At 48.8% G+C, this 21,921-nt stretch overlaps 8 protein-coding genes across 13 annotated transcripts; 2 read left to right on the forward strand and 6 right to left on the reverse strand.

The window, feature by feature from the left end:
* Nucleotides 1–8: 8 nt before the first annotated feature.
* LOC111078423 (glutathione S-transferase 1) lies at nucleotides 9–1,814 on the reverse strand. The gene is made up of 3 exons (XM_022373106.2): nucleotides 1,712–1,814; nucleotides 744–854; nucleotides 9–677 (listed from the first exon to the last, which is right to left on the reverse strand). Exons 2-3 carry the CDS (start codon nucleotides 836–838, stop codon nucleotides 101–103), a joined length of 672 nt encoding a protein of 223 aa, XP_022228798.2. The 5' UTR covers nucleotides 839–854; nucleotides 1,712–1,814; the 3' UTR covers nucleotides 9–100.
* A 65-nt stretch (nucleotides 1,815–1,879) lies between these two features.
* LOC111078420 (epidermal growth factor receptor substrate 15-like 1) lies at nucleotides 1,880–9,039 on the reverse strand. 3 transcript variants are annotated; one of them, XM_022373100.2, is made up of 12 exons: nucleotides 8,850–9,039; nucleotides 8,528–8,764; nucleotides 7,680–8,440; nucleotides 7,279–7,600; nucleotides 7,130–7,219; nucleotides 6,830–6,892; nucleotides 6,455–6,652; nucleotides 5,907–6,398; nucleotides 5,655–5,843; nucleotides 5,508–5,588; nucleotides 3,041–3,626; nucleotides 1,880–2,982 (listed from the first exon to the last, which is right to left on the reverse strand). In XM_022373100.2, exons 1-12 carry the CDS (start codon nucleotides 8,913–8,915, stop codon nucleotides 2,273–2,275), a joined length of 3,795 nt encoding a protein of 1,264 aa, XP_022228792.2. In that variant the 5' UTR covers nucleotides 8,916–9,039; the 3' UTR covers nucleotides 1,880–2,272. The 3 variants fall into 3 exon arrangements, with proteins under 3 accessions (XP_022228792.2, XP_022228793.2, XP_022228794.2); XM_022373101.2 differs by lacking the exon at nucleotides 6,830–6,892 and having other exon boundaries at nucleotides 1,881–2,982; XM_022373102.2 differs by lacking the exons at nucleotides 1,880–2,982; nucleotides 3,041–3,626 and adding an exon at nucleotides 3,935–5,116.
* A 295-nt stretch (nucleotides 9,040–9,334) lies between these two features.
* LOC111078418 (histone-lysine N-methyltransferase eggless) lies at nucleotides 9,335–13,803 on the reverse strand. The gene is made up of 8 exons (XM_022373099.2): nucleotides 12,664–13,803; nucleotides 12,480–12,597; nucleotides 12,121–12,416; nucleotides 11,800–12,061; nucleotides 11,228–11,733; nucleotides 10,437–11,159; nucleotides 9,668–10,375; nucleotides 9,335–9,597 (listed from the first exon to the last, which is right to left on the reverse strand). The coding sequence occupies exons 1-8, from the start codon at nucleotides 13,696–13,698 to the stop codon at nucleotides 9,391–9,393; spliced, it is 3,855 nt and encodes a 1,284-aa protein (XP_022228791.2). The 5' UTR covers nucleotides 13,699–13,803; the 3' UTR covers nucleotides 9,335–9,390.
* Nucleotides 13,804–13,882: 79 nt separating this feature from the next.
* Nucleotides 13,883–14,365, reverse strand: LOC111078425 (larval cuticle protein 9). The gene is made up of 2 exons (XM_022373108.2): nucleotides 14,259–14,365; nucleotides 13,883–14,198 (listed from the first exon to the last, which is right to left on the reverse strand). The coding sequence occupies exons 1-2, from the start codon at nucleotides 14,268–14,270 to the stop codon at nucleotides 13,932–13,934; spliced, it is 279 nt and encodes a 92-aa protein (XP_022228800.1). The 5' UTR covers nucleotides 14,271–14,365; the 3' UTR covers nucleotides 13,883–13,931.
* A 583-nt stretch (nucleotides 14,366–14,948) lies between these two features.
* On the forward strand, nucleotides 14,949–15,840 carry LOC111078394 (uncharacterized RNA-binding protein C365.04c). Its single transcript, XM_022373051.2, has one exon. It carries the CDS (start codon nucleotides 15,002–15,004, stop codon nucleotides 15,767–15,769), a length of 768 nt encoding a protein of 255 aa, XP_022228743.2. The 5' UTR covers nucleotides 14,949–15,001; the 3' UTR covers nucleotides 15,770–15,840.
* LOC111078392 (tyrosine--tRNA ligase, mitochondrial) lies at nucleotides 15,815–17,605 on the reverse strand. Its single transcript, XM_022373044.2, has 5 exons — nucleotides 17,375–17,605; nucleotides 16,982–17,314; nucleotides 16,345–16,919; nucleotides 16,089–16,277; nucleotides 15,815–16,021 (listed from the first exon to the last, which is right to left on the reverse strand). The coding sequence occupies exons 1-5, from the start codon at nucleotides 17,509–17,511 to the stop codon at nucleotides 15,861–15,863; spliced, it is 1,395 nt and encodes a 464-aa protein (XP_022228736.1). The 5' UTR covers nucleotides 17,512–17,605; the 3' UTR covers nucleotides 15,815–15,860.
* Nucleotides 17,606–17,645: 40 nt separating this feature from the next.
* On the forward strand, nucleotides 17,646–19,619 carry LOC111078391. The gene is made up of 5 exons (XM_022373043.2): nucleotides 17,646–18,441; nucleotides 18,502–18,665; nucleotides 18,735–18,844; nucleotides 18,897–19,356; nucleotides 19,409–19,619. Exons 1-5 carry the CDS (start codon nucleotides 17,726–17,728, stop codon nucleotides 19,495–19,497), a joined length of 1,539 nt encoding a protein of 512 aa, XP_022228735.2. The 5' UTR covers nucleotides 17,646–17,725; the 3' UTR covers nucleotides 19,498–19,619.
* Nucleotides 19,509–21,819, reverse strand: LOC111078393 (NF-kappa-B essential modulator). 4 transcript variants are annotated; one of them, XM_022373050.2, is made up of 8 exons: nucleotides 21,674–21,819; nucleotides 21,467–21,574; nucleotides 21,147–21,408; nucleotides 20,983–21,085; nucleotides 20,612–20,919; nucleotides 20,266–20,427; nucleotides 19,819–20,184; nucleotides 19,509–19,757 (listed from the first exon to the last, which is right to left on the reverse strand). In XM_022373050.2, the coding sequence occupies exons 2-8, from the start codon at nucleotides 21,526–21,528 to the stop codon at nucleotides 19,629–19,631; spliced, it is 1,392 nt and encodes a 463-aa protein (XP_022228742.2). In that variant the 5' UTR covers nucleotides 21,529–21,574; nucleotides 21,674–21,819; the 3' UTR covers nucleotides 19,509–19,628. The 4 variants fall into 4 exon arrangements, with proteins under 4 accessions (XP_022228742.2, XP_022228740.2, XP_041447982.1 ...); XM_022373048.2 differs by having other exon boundaries at nucleotides 21,147–21,466; nucleotides 21,535–21,574; nucleotides 21,674–21,818; XM_041592048.1 differs by having other exon boundaries at nucleotides 19,825–20,184; nucleotides 21,674–21,818.
* Nucleotides 21,820–21,921: the final 102 nt, after the last annotated feature.

Here is a 21,921-nt window from a genome sequence, read left to right on the forward strand (position 1 = left end):
TCTTGGGGTTGCAAAACTAAAGCCGTTTATTCAAGCATAGATAATTGTAATTGTATGTGTAGTTATAGAAGATTGGTTAGGTAGGTAGCAGCTAAGGGCACTACTTGCCGCGATTCTCGGCCAACTTGGTCTTGAAAATGGCCTTCAGCTCGTCGGCCCCATCTCCGTTCACCTCCTGGTAGTAGGGAAGCTCAGCAAGTCGCTTCAGCCATGCGTGGACCTTGGGGAACTTGAACTCGTCAATTGGAGCAGCATCGTTTCCTGAAGTGACTGTGGCCACGGCACAGAAGTCGGCAATGGTCAGATCAGTGCCACACAAGTAGGGCTGGTCCTTGAGAAAACCCTCCAGAATCTCGTAGCACTTCTGGATGTAGGCAATCTTGTCAATGGAACAGTCCGTCGAGCCGAAGTACAGGATTGGCTCGTAGAGGAAACGGAGGCGTGCGAACAGATGACCCGAGTCCAGATGCAGACGCGCATCGACATTGGCGCGCTGCACCAAGTCCTTGGGGTAGAGCTGCTGCTGCTCCTTTCCATACTTCTCCACCAGATAGGCGCAGATGGCGTGCGAGTCGATTACCGTTGCATCCCCATCTATCAAGGTCGGAATCGTATGCTGAGGGTTCAATTTGATGAATTCCGGCGTCAGATGTTCACCTTTCAGCAGGTTAATTGGCCTGGACGGGCGAAGAATCTTCGGTTAATTGATTTATATATGAGTAACTATGCTTGTGGGAACCTACCGCAGTTCAAGATCAAGGCCGATCGCCTTGGCCGTGAGCAGAACGGCGCGAGAGGGAGGACTCAGTGTAGCATAGTATAGGGCTGGCTTCGACATGGTTTACTGTGGATATCTGTGGAGAAATGATGAAATTAGTTGGACTAACTCTTCGAGCCACCCACGCGCTTAACTTCATTAAACAGAGCGATCCCCTTATAACTAACACACTCTTACCCATGGGAATATCAGATAACCTCGCAACAAAAACACACATACATATGTGTATATTAATACATATATACGATAAGTCACTATCAGACGACACTCAACATAGAAACGCACACCTGAAGGAATTTTACTGGCAGCCCTGTCATCGCTTGTCCCACATATATATGTAGCCCCCATACTAACCCTAGGACTGGGAAATTAAATTTACAAAACAAATGTAATTAGCGGCCCAAGCACACAAACACAACCACACATACACACGGTCAAAAGTACAGATGTTGGAAAAGCACAGATCGTGCCTTTTTTGTGTGTCTCTCTTGCTGGCTCGCTCTCTCTCTCGCTGGGTACATATCTACGTTTGTTTGCCGGCAGATTGTAATACCCTTGAAAAGGATATTACTCTTGGCCAGCTTTTTGCAACGCACGCAACATTCCGATCCTACAAGGCATACATATAAAATTTCTTGATACAAAAACCGAGTTTTATAGCCGCGTCTTAGTGGAACGTTGCACAGAATCTTTTTATGCAGTCAATATTTACTTAACGCGAGGTGGGGATGGATCTGCCAGGGTATCAAAAGTTCGGAGCCACGAAGTCTGCATTTCCCCTCTATAGTTTTTTTAGTGCTAATGCAGCAGAATACATGTGTGTGTGCTGTGTGTGCAGCAGTGTAGGGGGGACTTGGCTTTTAGCGTTTGATTACCCACATCCCCCCCTTTAAAGATTATTATTTCACATTTGTTTAAGCGCACAACACTCACACAATTTTCTATGACCGCTCGCTGCAAACTCAGAAAAGTAAATGTGGGAATGGAAGAGAGAACCTGGAGCAGCGTAACGAAACGAAACACAAAAGGCAGACCGCAGATTGAGCGCGGCTGCTACGGCTACAGCTGTTTAATGCATGCATACATACATACAAATGTCGTTTCATTCGTTATAGACTTTTATTCATAGACTTTTGGTACAGGTTAAATAGTATTATGTTCATGGTCTACGAGTATATGATTACTGGTAATTTAATAATTTTATATAGGCGAATATATGAACGTACTTAAAGAGCTTATAGATATGCAGTAATACCAATGTTTCTCGTCCGCACACGGCAGACGTGCAATTCAAAATTCGAATCAATCAAATCCTTGAGCCCAGAAGAGGAACAGGAAAAGCGCAATTACATGAGGCTCGAAGCCTGAATTAAGCGATCATAAATAATATTAATAAAATGGTGTCGTATAGAACATTATATGCACTTAATTGGAGATTTCTAATTGATCGATCACACACTTCTGTTTCGTTTTGCACCCTTCTCTCCTCGATTGTCAATTGTCCAGCACGCTGCGCTTGAGCGCCTCCTCCAGATCAGCGTCAAAGCTCTCCGGCTTTGAGTAGTCCGCCGCGTACCTATCCTTAGTTTGTTCCTTTTTGGTCCCGCCATTCTGCTTGCCCTCCGGGAAGCCCTTGCCAAAGTCACTCGAGAAGTTGTGGACATCGAAGGCCTCGAATTTGGCAAAGTTGTTGTCCAGTTGGGTGGAGTTGGTCGGCTTGCTGCCGCCGAAGCTGTCCTCGAAGTTGTCGTTGAAGGCGTCGCTGCTAACGGCAAAGGCATCGAAGGCCGTCCTGTTCCCACTGATTTGTTCACTGGCCATAGCTTTTGTTACCGTTGTCAGTGTTGATCCTGTGGCTGTGGTTGTGTTATCGTTAAGCTTAAAGTTGTCATTAAATGCATCGAAGAAGGAATCGTTGAGTTTCTTGGTCATCGTCGTCGTTGTTGTGGTTGTAGTTCCAGCTGTGCCCGATCCAAAGTCATCAAAGTCTGCAAACGCATCCAGCGCCGTCTGGGACTTTTTGTGGTTCTGCGAGGCATTCGAGTGGTGCGAGGATGGGGCCGGACTCGCGTTCAAATTGAATGCATCGAATTGCTGCATTATATCGTTGTTCAGCGGCGTTACGGCTCTCGGTTTGGTGCTGTTGTGGATGTTCATGTCTTTCATGTTGTTCAGGGTCTTCACGGCGGCGGTTCCCATCTCATCTGAAATATGGAAATTCTGTCAAGATGAGATTCCAATAAAGCCAATATCCATACGCACCCTCTGAGCTAAAGTCCTCGGCAAAGTTCTTTTTGTGGCCCTCCCCCTTGGAGCCAACCTCCTGCTCCTCCTCATCATCGTCGGCAAAGGGATCTTTGATGCTGAAGGGATCTTCATAGCGGTAGTCCTTGAACGGATCATCCTTGAAGTCTGTGGGACCCGTGATGGGGCCTGGCGTTGGTGTTTTTGCATTGACGTTTCCTTTGCCGCCGCCAAAGGCATCAAAGAGACTCGCTTCCAGGCCCAGGCTTCCAGTCGTTGCCAATGCCGCGATTCCCACTCCCGTTGTGGCTTGCGTCTGGAGCGGTGTGTTGGAACGCGACAAGTGTTGGTTATTTGAGGTGGTGGACATGATGGACATGGTGGAGGTGGTGCTCGTGAGGGCGGCAATTGTGGACGCTGTCGACGAGGATGAGGATGTCGTCGGCAGCAGGGGGTGCAGAGGTGTACTGGCGGTCTTGAAGCCGGGCGCCGCATCATCGAACAGGGAGAAGCTGTCCAGCAGCGAGGCATTGATCGCTGGAATAGGGGTGACCGTGGCCATAGGCGTGGGCGTGGCTGCGGGCGTGATTGGAATGTTCTGGAGCTGTACGAATGTGTGCGGGAAGGTTGTACGAGTGTATAAGGAGTAAAAATCAAATAAATTAAAAGTAAATCAAATTGAAATCAAATCGAATCGAGTCAAACTTATAAGCAAAGAGATAATACAATAAAAAAAGGGGAAACCATAAGCACAAAAGTCAAAGAAAAGCATTGAAGCACACATGGCAAAGGTGGAGGTGGAGGAGTACCATGACCATTAGCATTACCATTACCAGAACCAGAACCCGGGGAAGGTGGTCCTGTCCTGTTCCCCAAAGAACTCTCTCTCTCTGTGACGTACGTGGAATGATGTCGAACATAGATATTTCTCTTTATTAATAATGCAAAACGTTTTTTCTGTTACATTGTGGGTATCGGTTAGGTTGCGGGCTCCCCTTTATATGTAAGTACGCGTGTGTATGGATATATGTATGTATCTATGTATATTCTATGTACGGACCCATGTGATGTACAGCACTGAAAAATCAATGCACGGGAAGCTGCTTGTGGGAGGAAGTGTCTGTGTGTTTATGTGGGTTTTATTATAATCAAAATCTGACAAATATATAGCTGGATACTTGGAGGCTTAGCTATGCCGCATAGATTCCTATATATGTATGTTTAAATTCTCATCTGATGCAGTTTCAGTAAGTAGTAGTGGGGCGGGCAGGCAGACCCCCTTCCACATAAAGTTCAAAATATTTTGCGGCAGTTAAGTTACATTCGTAATCAATAATACATATGTGTATGTATATGTATGCCAATATATGTATGTATGTATGTGGTATGGCTATTAACTTTAGTATTATCTCATATGCAGAAACAACAAACAACTTGCATTTAAATTCCCTTTAGAGAGATCCTTCTCTTGACTAGCAAATAAACAAACCATCCAAGAAAATATGATTAGATGTTCTCCAGCTCCAGTTGAGATCATTGACATTTAAACAATTCGAGGGAAGTCTCCATAAAATAATCGTAATATTAAAGTTAAATACAATATTTTGCACAACATTTCGGAATCGAACTTTTGAATAGAGCTACGTTTATCCCATTCCTCTCATCTTCCTATCCATATATTTCGTTTAGTTTACTTTTGGTTTTTGTGACTACATTTATAACACGACGAGACGTAACGCTTGGAATTTGTTTGGGTTTTTTTTTTGAATTGATTTAGTACATTTAGCTAATTAGAGGCATGATTGTTAAGTCTGAATGGGCGTCTCCCCTCTGCCGTACACGTACCACGACTAATGTAGGAGCACATACGAGACGAGTATGTTTAGGTTTGGTGTAATTTAATATGTGGTTCGTCATTAGCTTCTGTACGCTTCAAATTGATTTGCAATGCTGCTAGAGGAGGCGTCTCTCCCATTAACTGACTATATATTGTGTGTTTGTGTGTGTGTGTTAGTAGTGGTATTATGTATATCAGATACGAGTATATGTATATATATATGCATTATAGAAATGTGAGTATTCTTAAGATGTTCACTGAAAGTAAAGAATTGCAAGAGATGAGAGAGAGACCAGAAGGTTAGTTTTTCATACGAGCAGCACTTGCGAACCAAAGCCATAGACTACTGACTGGGGTGTGCGAGGTGGAGTGGCTGGCAATTACCAATAAACAATAAATCGAGTGTACAATAAACAAAGTAAAACCAGTAGAAATACTCAATCAAAGTTCTACTTTTCTGAGTGCGTGCTTCAAAAAGATATGTTTATTTCTAAACTACACAAAAGAACTTAAGAAATGTTAGTAAATAATCGTAATTGGAAACCAAATTGGATTAGCCATTCTATATAGATACAGGTGATACAGGTGGGGGTGAACGGTGTGCATGCATTACCACCTATCCCAGCGTACACTGAATTGGGTACCAACCTTATTGTCAAAGTCTTCAAAGTCAGCGAAGCCTCCTCCTCCTCCCCCGCCGGCGCCACCGCCGCCAAAACCACTTGTGGGCTGTGGGGAAACAGTACAAAATTCCTCAATTAGTAATCCCCTTAGACACTCGTGTCTGTGCCTTACCTGTGGTCCTCGCGGTGGGGCTGGTCTGGGTGGCGGCACCTTGGATTTCTTTGGGGGCAATGCTGGACTAGGTGACTCCGGTCGTGGTGGTGGGCCTGATCTCTGTGCGTTGGGGCTGAGCACCTGACCCTGGCCGGTGGGCGCATGCAGGGAGGCAAACGGATCGCTTCCAAAGTCATCCTTCCCAGGCTGCAATGCATGATCGGGGGATGAGTCGTCGGTCTTCCCTCTTAACCCACTGCCCGGCCTTACCTCCGGTGTTATGGCGCTGCTTTTGCTGCCCCCGAATGCGTCGGCACCGAAGGGATCGCGTTGCGTTTGGCCAAAACCAGCTGCTGATCCTGTTACGCTCTGGCCAAAGCCCATAGCAGAGCCTGTTCCGCTCTGTCCAAACGCATCGAAGCCGCTGTCAAAGCCGGAGCTCATCGTGAAGCTGTCATCGAAGCCGGCGTTGATGGCTGGCTTGCCGCTGCCCTGTCCGCTAAAGGGATCGTTGCCGAAGCCGTTTGTCGACTGGTTGGCCCGATTGGCCGCTCCGCTGTTGTTCTCGTCGAAGGGATCGTCCTTGGGCATTTCGATCTCCTTCTGGAGGGTCTTGCGAGCGTGATCAAATTCCGGTTCAATCTTCAGCTGGTACTCGGAGACGAGCTCCGCGTTCTGGGTCTCCATGGCGGCGCGACATATGAGCAGCGCATCGGTCATCTGGCGCTGGGTCTCCATCAATTGAGTGACCATCGAACGCACCTTTCGACGATGAAAGCATAAGCTTGACGCATCCCCAAGGAATTTACACCACTTACCGAGCTAATTTGGAGCTGCGTGTTCTGCAGATGCTTGGTCAGCTTGGAGAGCTCGCGATTGTTGTCGTCGTACTCCTTCTGCAGAGACGTCTCCTCATCCTTGAGCTTTTGCAGCTCGGAGCGCTTGGCATTCAGTTCGCCCTCCTGTTCGTTGATGGTCTCCTCCTGCTTCTGGCACTGGTCCCGTATCTTGTTCACCTTCAAAAAGAGATTTGGAAATGCGACAACGATGAACCACGGATGTTTTTCTAATATATCCAAAATTTCGCACAACACTAAGGTCAACAAATATGCATATACACACACACACAAATGTACAATAAACATGAACAACATAAAAAACATAACATAAAGAAGTGAGAAACTGAAACAAACCTGGCTGTTGGTGGTGGATATGTCAAGACTTACGTTGGCCAACACGGCCGTAATTTGGTTAACCTTATGAAATCGGAATAAGTTGTGTGGATAAGTTTTAAAGTGCAATCACCGATTTAGTAGGGGTTTCGTTTTGCGTTTAGCCAAATTGGTTAGCAGAGTGTGGAAGTGTGGAGGAACCATGACAAAGAAAGGGAAATCATAGTTCAAATTAAAATTAAAATTAAAAAAGATTAACCCAAAAGAGCAAGCAATGTGAAGCAGCCTTAAGGCATATGCAGATGCATGCAAAATAACTACTTGAGCCTGCAGATCGTCCAGACGCTTCTGTGCCTCTCCCCGCTGATTCTCCAGCTGCTTCAGTGTGGCCGTCAGCGTGTCCAATTCGCTCTGCAAATGCATTTGGGATTAGTCTCAATCTTATTGTGGAATCTTCAGAGCTCACTGACCTGCAGACTGCGCACTTCCCCGTTTTTGATGCGCACATCCGCCTCCTTTTGGGCGATCTCCGTCTCGAGCACACGTCTTTCGCGCGCCAACTCCTCGATCTCTTTGGAGATCATCTCCAGCTCGGGATTGGAGTACGTGGGCTTCGTCTCCTGTAGCTGCATGTCCACGCCCGACACAGTCGAGCGCATTGATGGCGGCACCATGTTGGCAGTCAGCACATGCGGCGGATCCACGCCGCGCTGCTTCCGCTCGACAAACCACATGGCCAGGGCGAACTGATCCACAGTCAACTTGCCCGACTGATTGGTGTCGCACAGGGCCCTGAAAGCGAAGCGTATAGGAACGGTTGAGTATATGTTTCCCTCGGAAACGGTTTTGCGTTAATAGCTGCAATCCTCACCAGATGTCGGCCAGACTGCGTTGTGGTATACCCGACTTTATGAAAATGTCCTTCACCTCGAGGCCAGAGACCAGGCCGTCCTTGTCCAAATCAGACTGCCGGAATATCTCCTCGAATCGGTTCAGCTCGGAAGGCGTCACCACCCAGTCTGCGTTGGCCGTCACTGGGGCCCCGATTGGTATCAGCGGATCGGTCTGGATCAGAGGCTGGGAACTGACCGCGCCCACGGGCGGAATACGGGTCATGGGCGGCACGGCCACGGGCATCGGAATAGCCGCCGGCGGGGCAATGTCCTTGGGGAAGTTGGCTACGAAGCCACTATCGCCGAATCCCTCACCGCTGGGGGCACGCGGCATGGCAGCGCCAGCTGGTGGCGGAGGCATGGCAGGTTTGGGCGGCGGTCCAGCGCCACCGGCCTTCCGCAGCTCGGGTGGGAGGACACTGGGCACAGTGCGCTTCTGGAGCGTCTGGTAGACGAGATGCATGGCCACGATGAACTCGTGCTTGTCCAAGTTGCCGTCCTTGTCCTGGTCGGCCAGGTCCCAGATGGTGCCGAGGAGGTTCATCGGCAGCTTGGACTCCATGAGTACGCCCTTCACCTTATCGCCGGGCAGCATGCCATCGTGGGGACGGAGCGACTGGAACAGCTGCTCGTACTTGAGCCGATCGATGACACTGATTGACCAGTCGCCGGTGGCTGCGGCCCCGCTAGCGACGGGACCTGTTTGAATGCGAGCGGGCACCAGTTTTGGTAATTCACCCTGGGGGTAAGTAAGGTCATTTTGTGTGACACACATAAGTTCGGGGCTATTGTGTAACTGGTGCAAGGTCTATGCCGACTCACTCACCACTTTCGGAGGGTTGACAGTGTCCACATAGATGTTGTTCATGTTGGCCACCTGTCCCGCCTGGGAGAGGGAGACTAGCTTCAGGGCCACAAAGAAACCGGGCTTGTCGAGGAAGCCCTTCCCATTCGGATCGGACAGATCCCAAATCCGACTGAGCACCACATCGCTGAGACCGGACCTCTTCAGAAATTTGGCCGCCGTCATGGCCTCAATTGCCCCAGTGCCTTTCGGGTCGATCTGCAAAAATCAATAGGGGGGGTTGCAAGAAAACCAAACCCAAGCCACATTCGCGCTTCGCTTCGCCACGCCTGGGCGTCCTTACCTGTTTGTAGTAAGCCTCGTAGATGCCGATGTGCTTGCTGCACACCTTGGCAAAATCCAAATTCATGTTTGCCAAATTTTCTCACTGCTATTCACGAGTTAAGCTGCAGAACGAGAGCACGAGAACGCGTAAGCGTAAGTCTGTTATCACAAAATCGATTTTTCTCCTATTGACGAGGGCGGAAGTGAGAGAGCGAGTGTTCAAACGCTTGTATTTCGCCAACCACGGGTTGCATCCACGAGGGCAGTTGCTCTAGCCACCTACAATATGTCTGCGCGCATTTCGGCCTTGCATTTAACATTTAATTGCAATTGAAAACGAATACACTACACTTTTTAATTTAGTTTTTTTTATCAATAAAATATACTGCCCCGCCCCTCAAAAATATACCAAAGTATGTCTTCTTATTTTCAAAATATACCGAAAGTAAGTGTGTGGACTTTCCGCATGTTGCTGCAGCCTGCAACACTGACAACTATCGGTATAGTATGATTTCAAATTCAAATTCTTTATTGGGGCTTCTGACTATGTTGCTATAAAATTAGAGCAAACGAACGCGGCAATTGGAGGCACCGCACTGGCAATAGAGAACCTTATTGGGTACCACGCCCACCTCGTAGTTGTAGTTCCAGGTCAGCTCGGTGCCGGAGCGAATGTGCGAAGATGCAAAGAAGCCGACCCAGGGGAAGCGCAGATCGTGGGTATCCACAAAGACATTCTGCACAAAGAGATTGGGGTTGCACGAATGCTGCACGAGCAGAGGAACAATCATTAATTAAAGATAATTGCAGCATGTAGCGCAGCTGAACAAAACTCACATTGAAGTAGCGTCCCAAATTGCCAGTTGTCTTGGCGTCCATGATGAAGGGGGTCTGGTCTTTGCCAAAGAAGCGGCGCACAGAGTTTTCACGCACTGTTTCATCCAGATCAGAGTTGGGATTGAAGCTAATTACTGCCCGCTCTTGCGAGTCCACTTCGGTGTTCTGCGTGCTGTTGCTGCGTGAGGAGCGCAGCTTGTCCTTCTTCTTTATATAATAGTTGTTGGGTCGGAAGTCATCGTCGTCCTCTGCATCGGGGCCGTAGTTGTCATCTTCGGGGTCCGGATCCGAGCGCTCCACGTCCGACTCATAGCCCTCCTTCAGCTGCTCGGCCACCTCGATGTAGTCGAGATCGGCAAAGTACTCGTCCCCCGCATCCTGACCGCCCTCATTGGCCTTCGCCTCCGTCAGCAAGTGGCCGGCATAGATGCACACGAAGGCGCCCTTGGGAATGTCGTTGACACAGCGCAGACCCCAGCCACGGTTCGAGGTTTTGAACACCTGCAGCTTCATCTCCAGCGAGTGCTGGACCACACGGTTCAGGCAGTTCTTCTTGCACTTACAGCGCGAGTTGCACTCGTAGATGCCCGTCAGGACGCCCTCGTACAGACGCTTGTACTGGTAGCCGATCTCCTCAATGGGCTTCTTGGGATTGCAGTACCTGACGCCGGTCACGGTCAGCTGCCAGCAGGCGCACTTCGATTTGTCCTGCAAGTCACACATCTCAATCATGATTGGCCCTTGCTATGACGTGTCGAGTCGAACTTACCGAACAATCATCCTCGCAGTCGCAGCACACAAGGAACTCCTCGTCGAGATTCAGGTTCACGCCCTCGGTTGGAATGCGCTGTTTGGCATATTCGCAGGGCGGTGGCAGAGTGTTGTCGTAGTAATTGACTAGCGGAATGGCCATCTTCTCCTGCCCCTTGGAGATGTCCGCCTCCTTGACGATGGTCGACTCGATGTAGTATTCGGCCAGGCAGCGCAGGTCGGGAGTGAAGTCAAAGTTGTCTACATTCAGGACGTTATTGGTGACCCGCAGATAGTTGTGCACTTCAAACATGTTGCGCAGATTCCGGCCACACGGACCGCGATAGACGACAGTGCGCTTGGTCTTCTGCCTCATTACCATGCGCTCCCATCCCGACAGTAGTGGCTTGGACAGCGGACTGTAGCTGTCCAGACGGTGTACGACCGTGAAGAGACAGCTCGGGTTGCATATGTGGGTTTTGAATACCCTGGGCGGCACATTCCGCTTGGCCGTGAAGTGCACCACCTGACCCTTGGGGCGGGTGTCGTCGTCCACGTAGATGGTGGAGTTGTTCAGGTGACGTACTGCGGAGGCGGAAGCGGATGCCGTTGAAGGTGCTGTAGTGGATGCTGTCGAGGCTGATTTCCCAGTGCTTTTGCGGGCTATGGCACGTATCTGCTGATCAACCTGCCTGTTGCTCGACTCCATCTCCTTGGTGTAGCGTATGAAGGGTTCAGTGCGCTGGAATTACAAAAGCAAGTCCGAATTCAGCCGGATATGCAGAAATTTCGAATGAATACCAAACTCACCCTTGGGACCCTCATCTGGTGGATGGCGCAGTCGGCATTCAGCGAATTCTGGGTCTCCTTGAAGACGGGGGCCAGGCGCAACGAGCCGCGATAGATCCACTCCGTGTGGTTCTTATCGGCCTCGAATTGCATCAGCACCAGGCTGCAGTCGACCTCAATGACCCGGGCATACAGCCAGGTGCCATTCGATTCGGTGTTCATGCTCTGTCCCTTGGTGCATTGCACCATGGGCCTGTCCACCGCATATCTCTCCACGTACTTCTGGATGAAGTCGCGCGAGGCGGGATGCACATCCTCCCATACCTTTTCGGATGTCTGGCACACCAGGCGCACATCGCTGTGGTGCACGTACTGGGTGTATCCGTCGTCGTAGAAGATCAGGTAGCGAAAGCGATTGTTTTGCTTCAGGGGCTCGGCAATGATGCCCGGATAGAAGGCACTCTGCACCACGCCCTTCTCCTTGCCACGCACCAGTGTGCCATCAAAGAAGGCGATCACCCGGGTGCCTGGCCGAAAGAGAAGACGGTTCATTCAACTGCTTGATGGAATGACTAGCAGCTGCATCCACTTACCAATGGGCAGACGCACTGTCGGCGGATCAAAGTAGGCCAAATGCTTGGCCGTCACAGTCTTCATCATCGGATAGGGCATGTGCTGATACTTGATCTTGTAGGCCTTCACTGTGACACCTCCGGCGGTGGAGGTATCGCAGATCTCCACAACATTAACGGAGACCCAGCTGGCAATGGCCTTGGTCTTGACGGCGTAGTAGGTCTCCCCAACTTTGATCGGGGGCCGTTCGATGTCACCAGCAGCCGGCAGGTGCTGGAGGCGCTAAAATGTCCAAAATTCAATTATACAATGCTCTCCATCTTTTTCGGCTATTAACTCACTTTGTAATCACTGGTGCAGATATTCTGATGGAGATCTAGCGGTGGCAATTGCTTGTGAACCACCTGGCATGAGTTGTACACGGAGCAGTGCATTTTGTCCGCCAGACTCTGGACCTTTGCCAGCTCTAAGTCCACCTGCTCGAACTCCTGCCCCAAGCGCTCCATCTTGGCATTAATGATGGTTTTGGACCAGTTGAGTTGCTTGGAGAAGTCCACCTTATCCAGCGTCTTCTTAATGGCATCTTCCAGTTCGTTCTCGATCAGATCCAATACATTTTTGGAGAACTCGGCTTTTTCTGCAGCAAATAAAATAAAATATAAAAAACTCTGTACTTTTTGGGGTTGTTGCACCGCTTCACCTGTTGTCTTTTCATCATCCTCCTCGTCGCTGCTGTCCAAGGTCACAAAGTCAGCCTGCTCCTGCTTGAATTCCTTTAGCAGCAGCGGCTGCCCCGCCAACAGAAGGCCAGCATACTCCTAAAATGGAAATTTTGTATGAATAACTTTGATCCACTGGTAGCGTGGACCTAGCAGCTGCCTCACTTCATACATATCCACTGCCGTGTCGTAGCAGTCCAGGCAAACGTACTGCGACCTGTGCAACTTCCTCGGAACCTTGTAGAAGTTCAGAATAGCCACGCAGGCCAGCACAAACTGCTTGTGTAGCCGCTTGCAGTTGCAGTTGATGCAATCCTTGTTGTACGAGATCATCCCGTCCCAGGCAAAGGAACTTTTATGCTCTGCCTCTACTTCTGTTGGAGCACTTCCTATTTCAAGAACTACCGAGAGAGCTTCTTTGGGCGCTTTACTGTTACTGGGCTGTTCATCGATTTCCATGGAATCGATAATGTCTTTTGGCTGCAACTGAGTTGCAGCTTCGGAAGATTTTTGGTTTTCCTTAGGTTCGTTCGTTGGTTTTAGACTTGGCAATGGTACATCTTCCTCCATGGCTATATCCCCCTCCACTTGAATACTGTCGTCAGCTTTCGACTGAGTCTCCGTCTCAGCTTGCTGTCCGTGTTCCTCCTTCTCCCTCGCAAGGGAATCATCCGATGTGGGACTGCTGATTAGTTCAATGCTGCTGTCAGCCAAGGCTTCACTCTCCTTGCTCTCCTTGCTGTCGGCTTCGCTTTCTTTTAGCTCAGACTCTTTGGTGGCGCCTGATTTTTCCTCCTCCTCAAGGGGCAATAGCTCCTCCTCGTTAACATCGTTTGAGGATGGCGATTTGAGGGGGCTGTCGAGGAGCTCTACGCTGTTGTCCGATTCGGTTTTTGGCGCCGTAGGCTCTGCGGCAGTGGGGCTACTCAGCAACTCAATGCTACTGTCAGCATCCTTGGCATCGTCAAGTGCCTCGGTATCCTTCGATTGAGCTTCGCTCGAGTCGGGAATGTCAATAGTCAAGTCCTTCATTTCGGCATCCATATCCATTTTTGCTTTTTTCTCCGGCGATGCAGAACAAATATCGTCGGCTGCCGGCGGCAGTGCCTTTTTCTTTTCCCCCACACTAGCTGTTGGAGCCTCACTCAAAGATGCTTCTGGGCTGCTGTCCCAAATGTCCATGGCAGCGGACTCAGCCATGACTTAATTTTTTCCAACTGATTTAGCACAAAAACTTAGTTTAAACAATCAGAGAAATAGAGAATTTGCAAAAAAGTGGACGAGCAATATTCCCACACTATGCAACACTAAAAGCCGAGAACTGAAAACTACACTACACTACCATTGACAACAAACATTTCAAAAGAGAATTGCAACGGTAATATTTTCTGCTATACGTTTGATTTTATTTTGGGAAAGAATTGGTTAGGAGCTTATGCCTCGAGAACCTTTGGGTGATATCCGGTCTCATCAGCAGTATAGACAACCTTGACCAGCTGGCCATTGGGAGCCACATACTCGTATTCGCCGGAAACCACCCAGTTGTCATGCTCCTTCAGCACACCAGACTGGACAGCCTTGATGTGGTTGGACAGTTCATAGGCATACTTGAAGTCCTCAACGTTAACTTCCGAGTCGCTCTTCAGGACATCAGCCTCTTCGTTGGCATAGGCGAGGGCCAGAAGGCAGGCGAGAACAATCTAGAGAATAACACTTTGCTAGCAGATATTCTTTTTAACTATTTCGAGATCCTCACTTACCACGAACTTCATGTTGGAGGATAAGGATATGTATGCTGACGGAGTGCGAAACAAATCTAACTAATGCCATCCAAAATAGTCGTTTATATACAGATTTCTTGACATTTCGCCACTGACCTGACGACTGCGACGGCGCAGCAGAGCCGTCAGGGCAGCCTAACAAAGCGTATAAATTGTCTCATAACTGGATTTAAATGGACTTTTGTCTTAATTAAACAAAACACACGATGCAGTCATTGTGATTCTGCACTAGGCGTGTGGCAGGCAATATTTATTGTTCAAGTCCCCAGGAACCAATCTATGATAATCTGTCGAATGTTCTCGTTTTACCTGGATGTTCATCATCCGCTAGATTGATATGGATGCACGATCAACTTGACAAAATTTTGATAAGTGCAAACCGGTACCAAGAGCATAACGCAGAACGAAAACAAATTGCTATTTATTTGTTATCTAAAATATATTTGCATAATTTATAGATAACTCCACTATCTGTCTGTTTCGGCTCCCGCAAAATCGAACCGGTTTTTATTTATCAAAAATTAACTTTGCCGCTGCAGCCAGTTGACCTCCAAAGCATAAGATTAAATCAAACATTTGAATATTGTGCCGCCAAATAGTCCAGTGCTGCAAAAGCCATGTTTCCAGATTGCCTTAATTTGCCAAAGTACGGCCATCAATTGCCATTTGCCCCGAAATCACACGTGCTGTGTTGGTATAAATAATTGTACACTTTTAGAGCGATGGCCAGCGATTCTGGCAGTGATTATGAGGTGGAGGCGTTTATAAAGCCGAAACGGGTGCGCCGGGCGGTCAACGATGACAGTGCCGATCTGCTGGGCAACTTTGACGACGAGAAACGAAAGGAAATACTCGATGGAACGTACGTGCACAAGGAGGATGGCAGAAATCCAAGTGATCCCGAGGACACTGACAGCGAGAGCGAGGATGGAGAGCAAGAAGACCACTCCGATGGCGAGGGTGCACCACCCTCTGGCAGTGCGGCCTCCGAATCCGAGGAGGAAGAGGCATCGCCGGATGGTCGGTTAACCAAAGATCAGTTGGACTCTTTGCTTCGTGGAGCGTCGAAAACAAACAGACATGTTCTGTACGTGACAAATCTCAACTTTGAGACGACAAAAGACGATTTGGAGAGACACTTTGAAGGAATTGGTTTGGTGAAGTCCATTAGAATCCCGAAAAAGCGTCGCGGTGGCTTTGCCTTTGTGGAGATGATGGATTTGGCCAGCTTCCAGCGCGGTTTCGAGCTGCACAACACAGAGCTGCAGGGTCGTCGCATAAAGGTGCAGATATCCGAGGCCGGCAAGAAGAAGTCGGCAAACAAGAAGAACATAATAAAGCAGAAGAACCGCAAGCTGGCCGAGATGCGCAACGAGCAGAAGACGTTCACGAAGAGCGGCAAGTTCTACGACAAGGACCTGAAGAAGGAGAAGGCCAAGGAGTTCCTGGCGCGCAAGCGCTGGCGCAAGCCCGCTCCCAGACCCAATTAACTAGTGTACACTCCCCCCCATTGCATAAGACTCCCTAAATATAGATAAACCTATGATTATTTAACACAAAACGGCGGACAAATTGATTGCACTACTGCCAGCGCACGATGTAAAAGTTTCGCTTTCCAACCCGCAGCAGGGAAACGCCATTACGGAGTATGTGTATGCCCGCAGTTATCACTTCGGCAATGTTCTGTACTCGCTTCTGGTTGACATAGAAGCCGCCAGCGTTTATAATACGAACGGCATCGGCTGTAAAATGGAGTTCACTCAATCAGCAGTCTGTCTTTCTCTTCTGTTTGCTACCGAATACACTTACTCTCTGTGGGAAAACACTTGGCCTTCATGGCCAGCTGCAACATGGACATGCCCGGCTCTGTCAGCAGATCCACTACAGCGGCGCCCTGGAAGGTCTGCTTTATCTCGGCATAATTCAGTTCGGCCAAGCCATCCACCTTCCCTTTGTACAGTGCATTGGTAACGCGCTCCGCCTGCTTCAGTCCATTTTCTGCAAAATTTAAGCGTTTCAATGATAACAATCGATTAGAAAAGACGTTCGTCGGAGGTGAACGAACCGCCATGCACAAGCAACGTCACATCCTCCGCCAGCAGCGTCTGGGCCTTTCTCTTCTCGGGCTCCTTTTCGTGCTCCCGCATCAGCTGCTCTATTTCGGGCAGGGGAATGAAGGTGAACAGTTTCAGCAGCTTCTCTGCTTCGGAGTCTGGCATGCGCAGGAAGAACTGGTACAGGGCAAAGGGCGATGTCTTGTTCTCGTCCAGCCACACAGCATTGCCCGCCGACTTGCCAAACTTGTCCCCCTCCTCGTTGGTCACTATGGGCAGCGTCATGCCAAACACCTCGCGTTTGCGCTCCACACGGCTGATCAGCTCGTGGCCGGTCATCAGGTTGCCCGTCTGGTCGGAGCCGCCCATTTGGAAACAGCAGTTGTGTTTGCGCAGCAGGTGCAGCCAGTCGTAGGCCTGGAATATCTGGTAGGTGAATTCCGTGAAGCTCATGCCATCCTCCGACTCTAGGCGCGACTGGACCGACGACCGGGACAGCATCGAGCCCATGCGAAAGTGTCGGCCCATATTGGCAATGAAGTCTATCAGGTGCAGATTGGCGTACCACTCGGCATTGTTGACGATCCTGTGGGGGAATAGATAGAGATAGGCCATCATGATTGCTCTCACTTATGACTACTCTCTTACTTTAATGGCTGCAGGGGCCCGCTGTTTTTACGGGTGTCCCAGAGGCATTTTTCATGGTTCTCAAACACTCTCGTCAGCTGCTGCTCGATGGCCTTCAGGTTGCTCTCGATTACGGACTCTCCCAGTTTATTGCGTTCCGTTTTGCGTCCACTTGGATCCCCGATCAACCCCGTGGCTCCGCCCACTAGAGCAATGGGCCTGTGACCGGCTCGCTGGCAGTGAAGCAGGCCCATGATAACCAACAGATTTCCCACGTGCAGACTATCGGCGGTAGGATCGAAACCGGCATATATGCTCTGCTGCCCACTGGTGAATAGCTGCTTCATCTTGGGCCTGACGCAAAACAGTTTTCATACATTAAAAGGCTTTTTATAGGCGGGTGACGAAACTTACGCAGCAGTGTCGGGGAAAATGCCTTGAAAGAAACCTCGATCCGTAAGCTCCAGGAGGTTTTTTTGTGCATAGTACCGCCAAGTGTTGCGGTAGCCGCCGTGGAGCGGCCTTAGCAGGCTCCATCTTAGTTTCAACATTATATTATGCAAAAGTGCACAAAATTCAAATTTGTGGTCGAAAAGAAACCGATTGAGGTTAGCTTGAGGCTGTTTTGATGCGAACAGCTGACGACAAAACTGTGAATGGCAAGTCTCAGCTGCAAAACAAAGCGCCTTTGTTTTGGTTCTGTTCTGTTGTCGATTGAACTGAACATGTCGGGGATCGGCTAAAGAGCCCTTAAACCGCGCAATAATGTTGCTGAAAATACGTCACGCCCTGCTCGAGATAACTAATCCACCAGCCACAAAGCAGTCTGCCATCATAATCAACAATGAGATTATCATCAGCTCGGGCAGCGTTCTACAGCCCCACTGCCGTGTGGGGACCGATGGAGACAAAGGCCAGGCGAAGAATGGAATCATCAGCGGTCTACAGCAGTGCCAGCTCATCAATGCCCAGGACGAAGAGAGCGAGGCAGGAAAGTTTATACGTTCGCTCAATTTCCTGGTGACCTTTGACCGCCAAAGTCAACGGCCACTGCGGCGAAATGTGGCCGCCAGCTCGAGGCAGAGCCACATCCTCACCCGCTACACGGCTCATCCTCTGTACGTCTTCTGTGCCTCGGAAGTGTCTCGAAATCTACATAAAATACTGCTATCTGCGGATTCTGGCGATGATAACTGGGTGCTCCGCTCCAGCTTCGTGGTACTGAGCATGCGGCCGTCGTCGGAGAGAGAATATTTTAAGCGTTTCCTGGTGCTAATTGGCAACTATTTGAGGCACCTACAGCCCATACACACGCTGGACGATGTTCTGGTCATGTGCTCGCCCTTTGGCCTGGAGAACTTCTACAAGACCATCAGCATTGGCAAGGTCTCGAACGTGATGGGACGTAGCGGCTGCTTGTTTGCCATCTCGAATGCCTTGCCGCTGGGCTGCGAGGGATCGGCCGTGTTTAACAACAAGTTGTATGACTGAGATGGTGCAGAATGTTTGGATATATTTTAGAGATTCTCGATTGATTCTAGGCGACTGATTGGCATTGTGATATGCACCTCTTTCCAGCGGCAGCAGGAAAACGTCAACCTAACGCTGGCCGCCAATTTTGGATACCTTTTGAGGAACTTTATGGAGCAGCTGGGCATTCCCACGACGACATTCAACTTGGCACGGGAGCCCTCGAGTTTTGCCTGTGAGAAATGCATTTAACTGACAGCTTGTTGAGCTTGTTATACGATAATTGTTGATATTTACATTGAAGGGGAGCGCACAATTGTAGTAATTGACTCGTCTGGTCAACAGGGTACTGGCACTTTTATTAAGGTCCACAACAAGCACTTTATCTTGACCTGTGCGCACGTTGTGGGAAAGGTAAGCACTCTGTAAACAGTCCGCTCATAGATCTTAAATTCGTCTTATTTAGCCCAATGCCAAGGTCAACTGTCGCGCAGCCGATCGTGAGTTTCAGTCGGATGTGATCTGGTGCAATCCGGACTCCACACGTCCCTACGATCTGGCCCTGCTGACGGCCCCAGACGATGTGCCCGAACGCTATTGCGTGCGCCTGGCGAAGAGCCCGGCCACGCTCGGCCAGACCGTGTACAATGCGGGTTTTCCCTACTACGTGAACTTTAACTTCAAATACGACTTCAATCCCTCGATATTCCAAGGTCGGATCATTAAGTGCGACACGGGAGCAATCATGTCCGATGGCAGCGTGCAGGCCGGCCAAAGCGGTGGCCCAATGTTCGACCACAACGGCTACATTCTGGGTGTTTGCGTCTCCAACATAAAGATGGACGATGTCATCTATCCGAACATCAACACCGCCATTCCCATTTGTGATATACGCTACACCCTGCAGCAATTCGCCCGCACCAACGGTGAGGCCAACAATTACTCGTCAATGAATGAACTTAATGTTTGCCTTTGCAGATGTGATAGTCCTCAACAATTTGGTTGCCAGCCAGGATGTGCATCGGGTGTGGTCTTTGGAAATGCCTCCCATACAAAGCAAACTCTGAAGCAAGTTACATTTTTGGCAACTATAAAAATTGCTAATGAAACTGTAATTGATGTGTTATTTTATAAAGTAATGGGACCGACCCAAACACACATAAATGTTATACCATAAATAAGTGGTTAATTGAAGTGATTAATTTTTGTCCAAACAATCATTGACATGACTCTGCAAAACGCTCAGGGAATTGAAGGGCTTTGAGCAGATGGGGCAGCGCATACCACTGACCGATTGCCTGGCGGCGGCGCCTGTGGGGTCAAGTACCTAATAGAGGAAATAAGCAAATAAGTATGCAGGTTTGGAAGCCAGGATTAATGCTGCATACTCTTACTGGTCTCTGTTCCTCGCGTAAGCTACTCAAGCCCGAGCTCGATGGAGAGGGGGATCCTGATTTGGGCGACTTTTGGGACTCGGCAAGAGCCTCAATTAACTCCTGGTTGCGCCTCTGCAACGATCGCAGATCCAACAGATACTGTTCCTTTTCGCCAGCATTCTTCTCGCGATCGGCCCGCTCCATTTCAAAGTCCTTCCGGTATATTTCGTTTTGTGTCTGCAGATGTTCGATCTGTTCCTGTCTTTGGATATCCCTGGCCTTTATCTGGTTAATATCGCACTGCATTTTGTGCATTAGTTCCTCGGCGCTTGTCAGATTCACCTTCAAGCAATCGATCTCCTGAATGTATACTTTCTTCTACAAATATAAGTCGCATTAGCATGCATAAAGTTCCCCCTAACAGTTGAGGTCATCGCTCATTCGTTGCGCAATACAAACCATATCGTTCACTTGCAGATTCTCTGCCAACATTTTGGATAGCTCCCGCTTCAGCTCCCGGATCTGGCGATCATGCTCTTCTCGCTGCACATACTTGAGCGGATTGCTTACTTCCTGCTCCGCCGTCTTGTTGCCATCTTCGGGTACAAACTCATAGGAATTCTGCAATTTACAAGAGCAGGGTGAAACCCCAAAGATAAATAAATTTCAGTATGGAAAACTCTTACTACGCAGCGCAAAGTTCAATTTGCTGAATACAGATAATTGCGTATGAGTATGGCATATGCAGACAAGAACGCTGATATCTGGAGCTGGACTCTGAACTCTGCACAAAGTGCATACAGACCTGCTTGATCTGCTGAAGCTTGTCAATTTCCACACGCATATTGTTGATCAGTGACGTCTTCTCTGACACACTTTGTCTGAGTTCGTCCTGCTCCTTGTGGCCCATGTCCTGCACGATCTGGATCTGCTCCAGCTTCGTCTCCAATTCGGCCTTGAGCTCTTGATTTTCCACTCGTAGTTTTTCCACCTGTTCCTGGCACTCCTTAAGCTGGTGTTTATATTGCTCCTCTCGATCGGCGGCCTCCTGGCGCCATTGCTGGGTCAGCTTGTGGTAGTCCATCATTGTGCGATTGACCATATCCAGTGTTTCTATTCGATGGGATTGGAAATCATTAAGCTGGAGATCCTTTAAAATATCCCTGCTTTACATACTCTTCAACGAAACGTACTCCTCCATCATGTTCTGCAGCTTGACCACATCCTCGGCAGACGCCTGCATCGAACACAGGCTGGGAAACTGTGAATATACGCTGTTCTGTAATAAAAAGACAATAATTGGTGATCTTCCTGAAGGGACTAAGGAGACTGTAAGTTACCTTGAGAACATCCGATTTCACTTCACCCATGATGAAACTAGCTGCTAGAGACTTGTGTCTGTCACTGTCAACCGATGTGGACAGTGGCCCTGAGCTCGATCCAGCAGCAGGCTCGTCCACTCCATCAGTCCCCTGTGTCAATGGCCTTTCTTCAACATCCATTGCATCAGCAAGCAGAACAGAGCCATCGGTGCAGAGCGATGGGTAGGGAGAGCTGCCAAGAATTACAAACGATTCTTCTTCGGACATTGCTCCTATAGCACTGGCGGGCCCCACGTTAATCATAAGCAAACTTACGAGTCGAAGTAGTCGGATATTACCTGGGAGTCCCCGAATTCAATTCATTTGGCCAGATGTTATTTTGGTCAAATAATAAATACATACGTACATGTAAATTTACTGATGTACAAATGTATGGATGTATATATCTAAGTAAATACAAATATGCAATAGTGTGATTCATAGGCAAGTGTTATATTTATTCTGGGTCGTTAGGTGAAATTTAGCGAATCCGTGGAAGTACAAACCTTATCGCATGTCCGTATCGCTGCTCTGGTATCTTGTAATTCCACGGAATAGTTGTGTGGTTTACGTTTACAAAATATTCCCGATTCCTTTATTATTATTGTTTTTAGTTTTTAGTGTGACCGCGGGCTTATCGACGAAATATTCCGCCTGACCCTCAGAAATATATCTTGTCATTATCAAAATATACCGTAAATATACTGACGGAGCGTTGATATTCCTTAATTTTGATATTCTGTTTGATATTACT

Source organism: Drosophila obscura, unplaced genomic scaffold, assembly GCF_018151105.1.
Source record: "Drosophila obscura isolate BZ-5 IFL unplaced genomic scaffold, ASM1815110v1 contig_17, whole genome shotgun sequence".
Lineage (NCBI taxonomy): Eukaryota > Metazoa > Arthropoda > Insecta > Diptera > Drosophilidae > Drosophila > Drosophila obscura.

Bases quoted from the DNA above. Each gene is read 5' to 3' on its own strand.
- LOC111078423 (XM_022373106.2), bottom strand. From the start codon at position 838: ATGTCGAAGCCAGCCCTATACTATGCTACACTGAGTCCTCCCTCTCGC. The intron at 678-743 runs GTAGGTTCCCAC...TCGCCCGTCCAG, and splicing joins GGCCTTGATCTTGAACTGCG to GCCAATTAACCTGCTGAAAG.
- LOC111078420 (XM_022373100.2), bottom strand. From the start codon at position 8,915: ATGAATTTGGATTTTGCCAAGGTGTGCAGCAAGCACATCGGCATCTAC. The intron at 8,441-8,527 runs GTGAGTGAGTCG...ACTTACCCCCAG, and splicing joins CTGTCAACCCTCCGAAAGTG to GGTGAATTACCAAAACTGGT. The intron at 5,589-5,654 runs GTAAGGCACAGA...GTTTCCCCACAG, and splicing joins CCCCACCGCGAGGACCACAG to CCCACAAGTGGTTTTGGCGG.
- LOC111078418 (XM_022373099.2), bottom strand. From the start codon at position 13,698: ATGGCTGAGTCCGCTGCCATGGACATTTGGGACAGCAGCCCAGAAGCA. The intron at 11,160-11,227 runs GTGAGTTTGGTA...TTGTAATTCCAG, and splicing joins ACCAGATGAGGGTCCCAAGG to CGCACTGAACCCTTCATACG. The intron at 10,376-10,436 runs GTAAGTTCGACT...TGTGACTTGCAG, and splicing joins ACTGCGAGGATGATTGTTCG to GACAAATCGAAGTGCGCCTG.
- LOC111078394 (XM_022373051.2), top strand. From the start codon at position 15,002: ATGGCCAGCGATTCTGGCAGTGATTATGAGGTGGAGGCGTTTATAAAG.
- LOC111078392 (XM_022373044.2), bottom strand. From the start codon at position 17,511: ATGTTGAAACTAAGATGGAGCCTGCTAAGGCCGCTCCACGGCGGCTAC. The intron at 16,920-16,981 runs GTAAGAGAGTAG...ATTCCCCCACAG, and splicing joins GGGCCCCTGCAGCCATTAAA to GATCGTCAACAATGCCGAGT. The intron at 16,022-16,088 runs GTAAGTGTATTC...TCCATTTTACAG, and splicing joins CAAGTGTTTTCCCACAGAGA to CCGATGCCGTTCGTATTATA.
- LOC111078391 (XM_022373043.2), top strand. From the start codon at position 17,726: ATGTTGCTGAAAATACGTCACGCCCTGCTCGAGATAACTAATCCACCA. The intron at 18,442-18,501 runs GTATGACTGAGA...GATTGATTCTAG, and splicing joins GCCGTGTTTAACAACAAGTT to GCGACTGATTGGCATTGTGA. The intron at 19,357-19,408 runs GTGAGGCCAACA...TTGCCTTTGCAG, and splicing joins GCAATTCGCCCGCACCAACG to ATGTGATAGTCCTCAACAAT.
- LOC111078393 (XM_022373050.2), bottom strand. From the start codon at position 21,528: ATGTATTTATTATTTGACCAAAATAACATCTGGCCAAATGAATTGAAT. The intron at 20,428-20,611 runs GTCTGTATGCAC...TGTAAATTGCAG, and splicing joins AGCTTCAGCAGATCAAGCAG to AATTCCTATGAGTTTGTACC. The intron at 20,185-20,265 runs GTTTGTATTGCG...TTATATTTGTAG, and splicing joins ATCTGCAAGTGAACGATATG to AAGAAAGTATACATTCAGGA.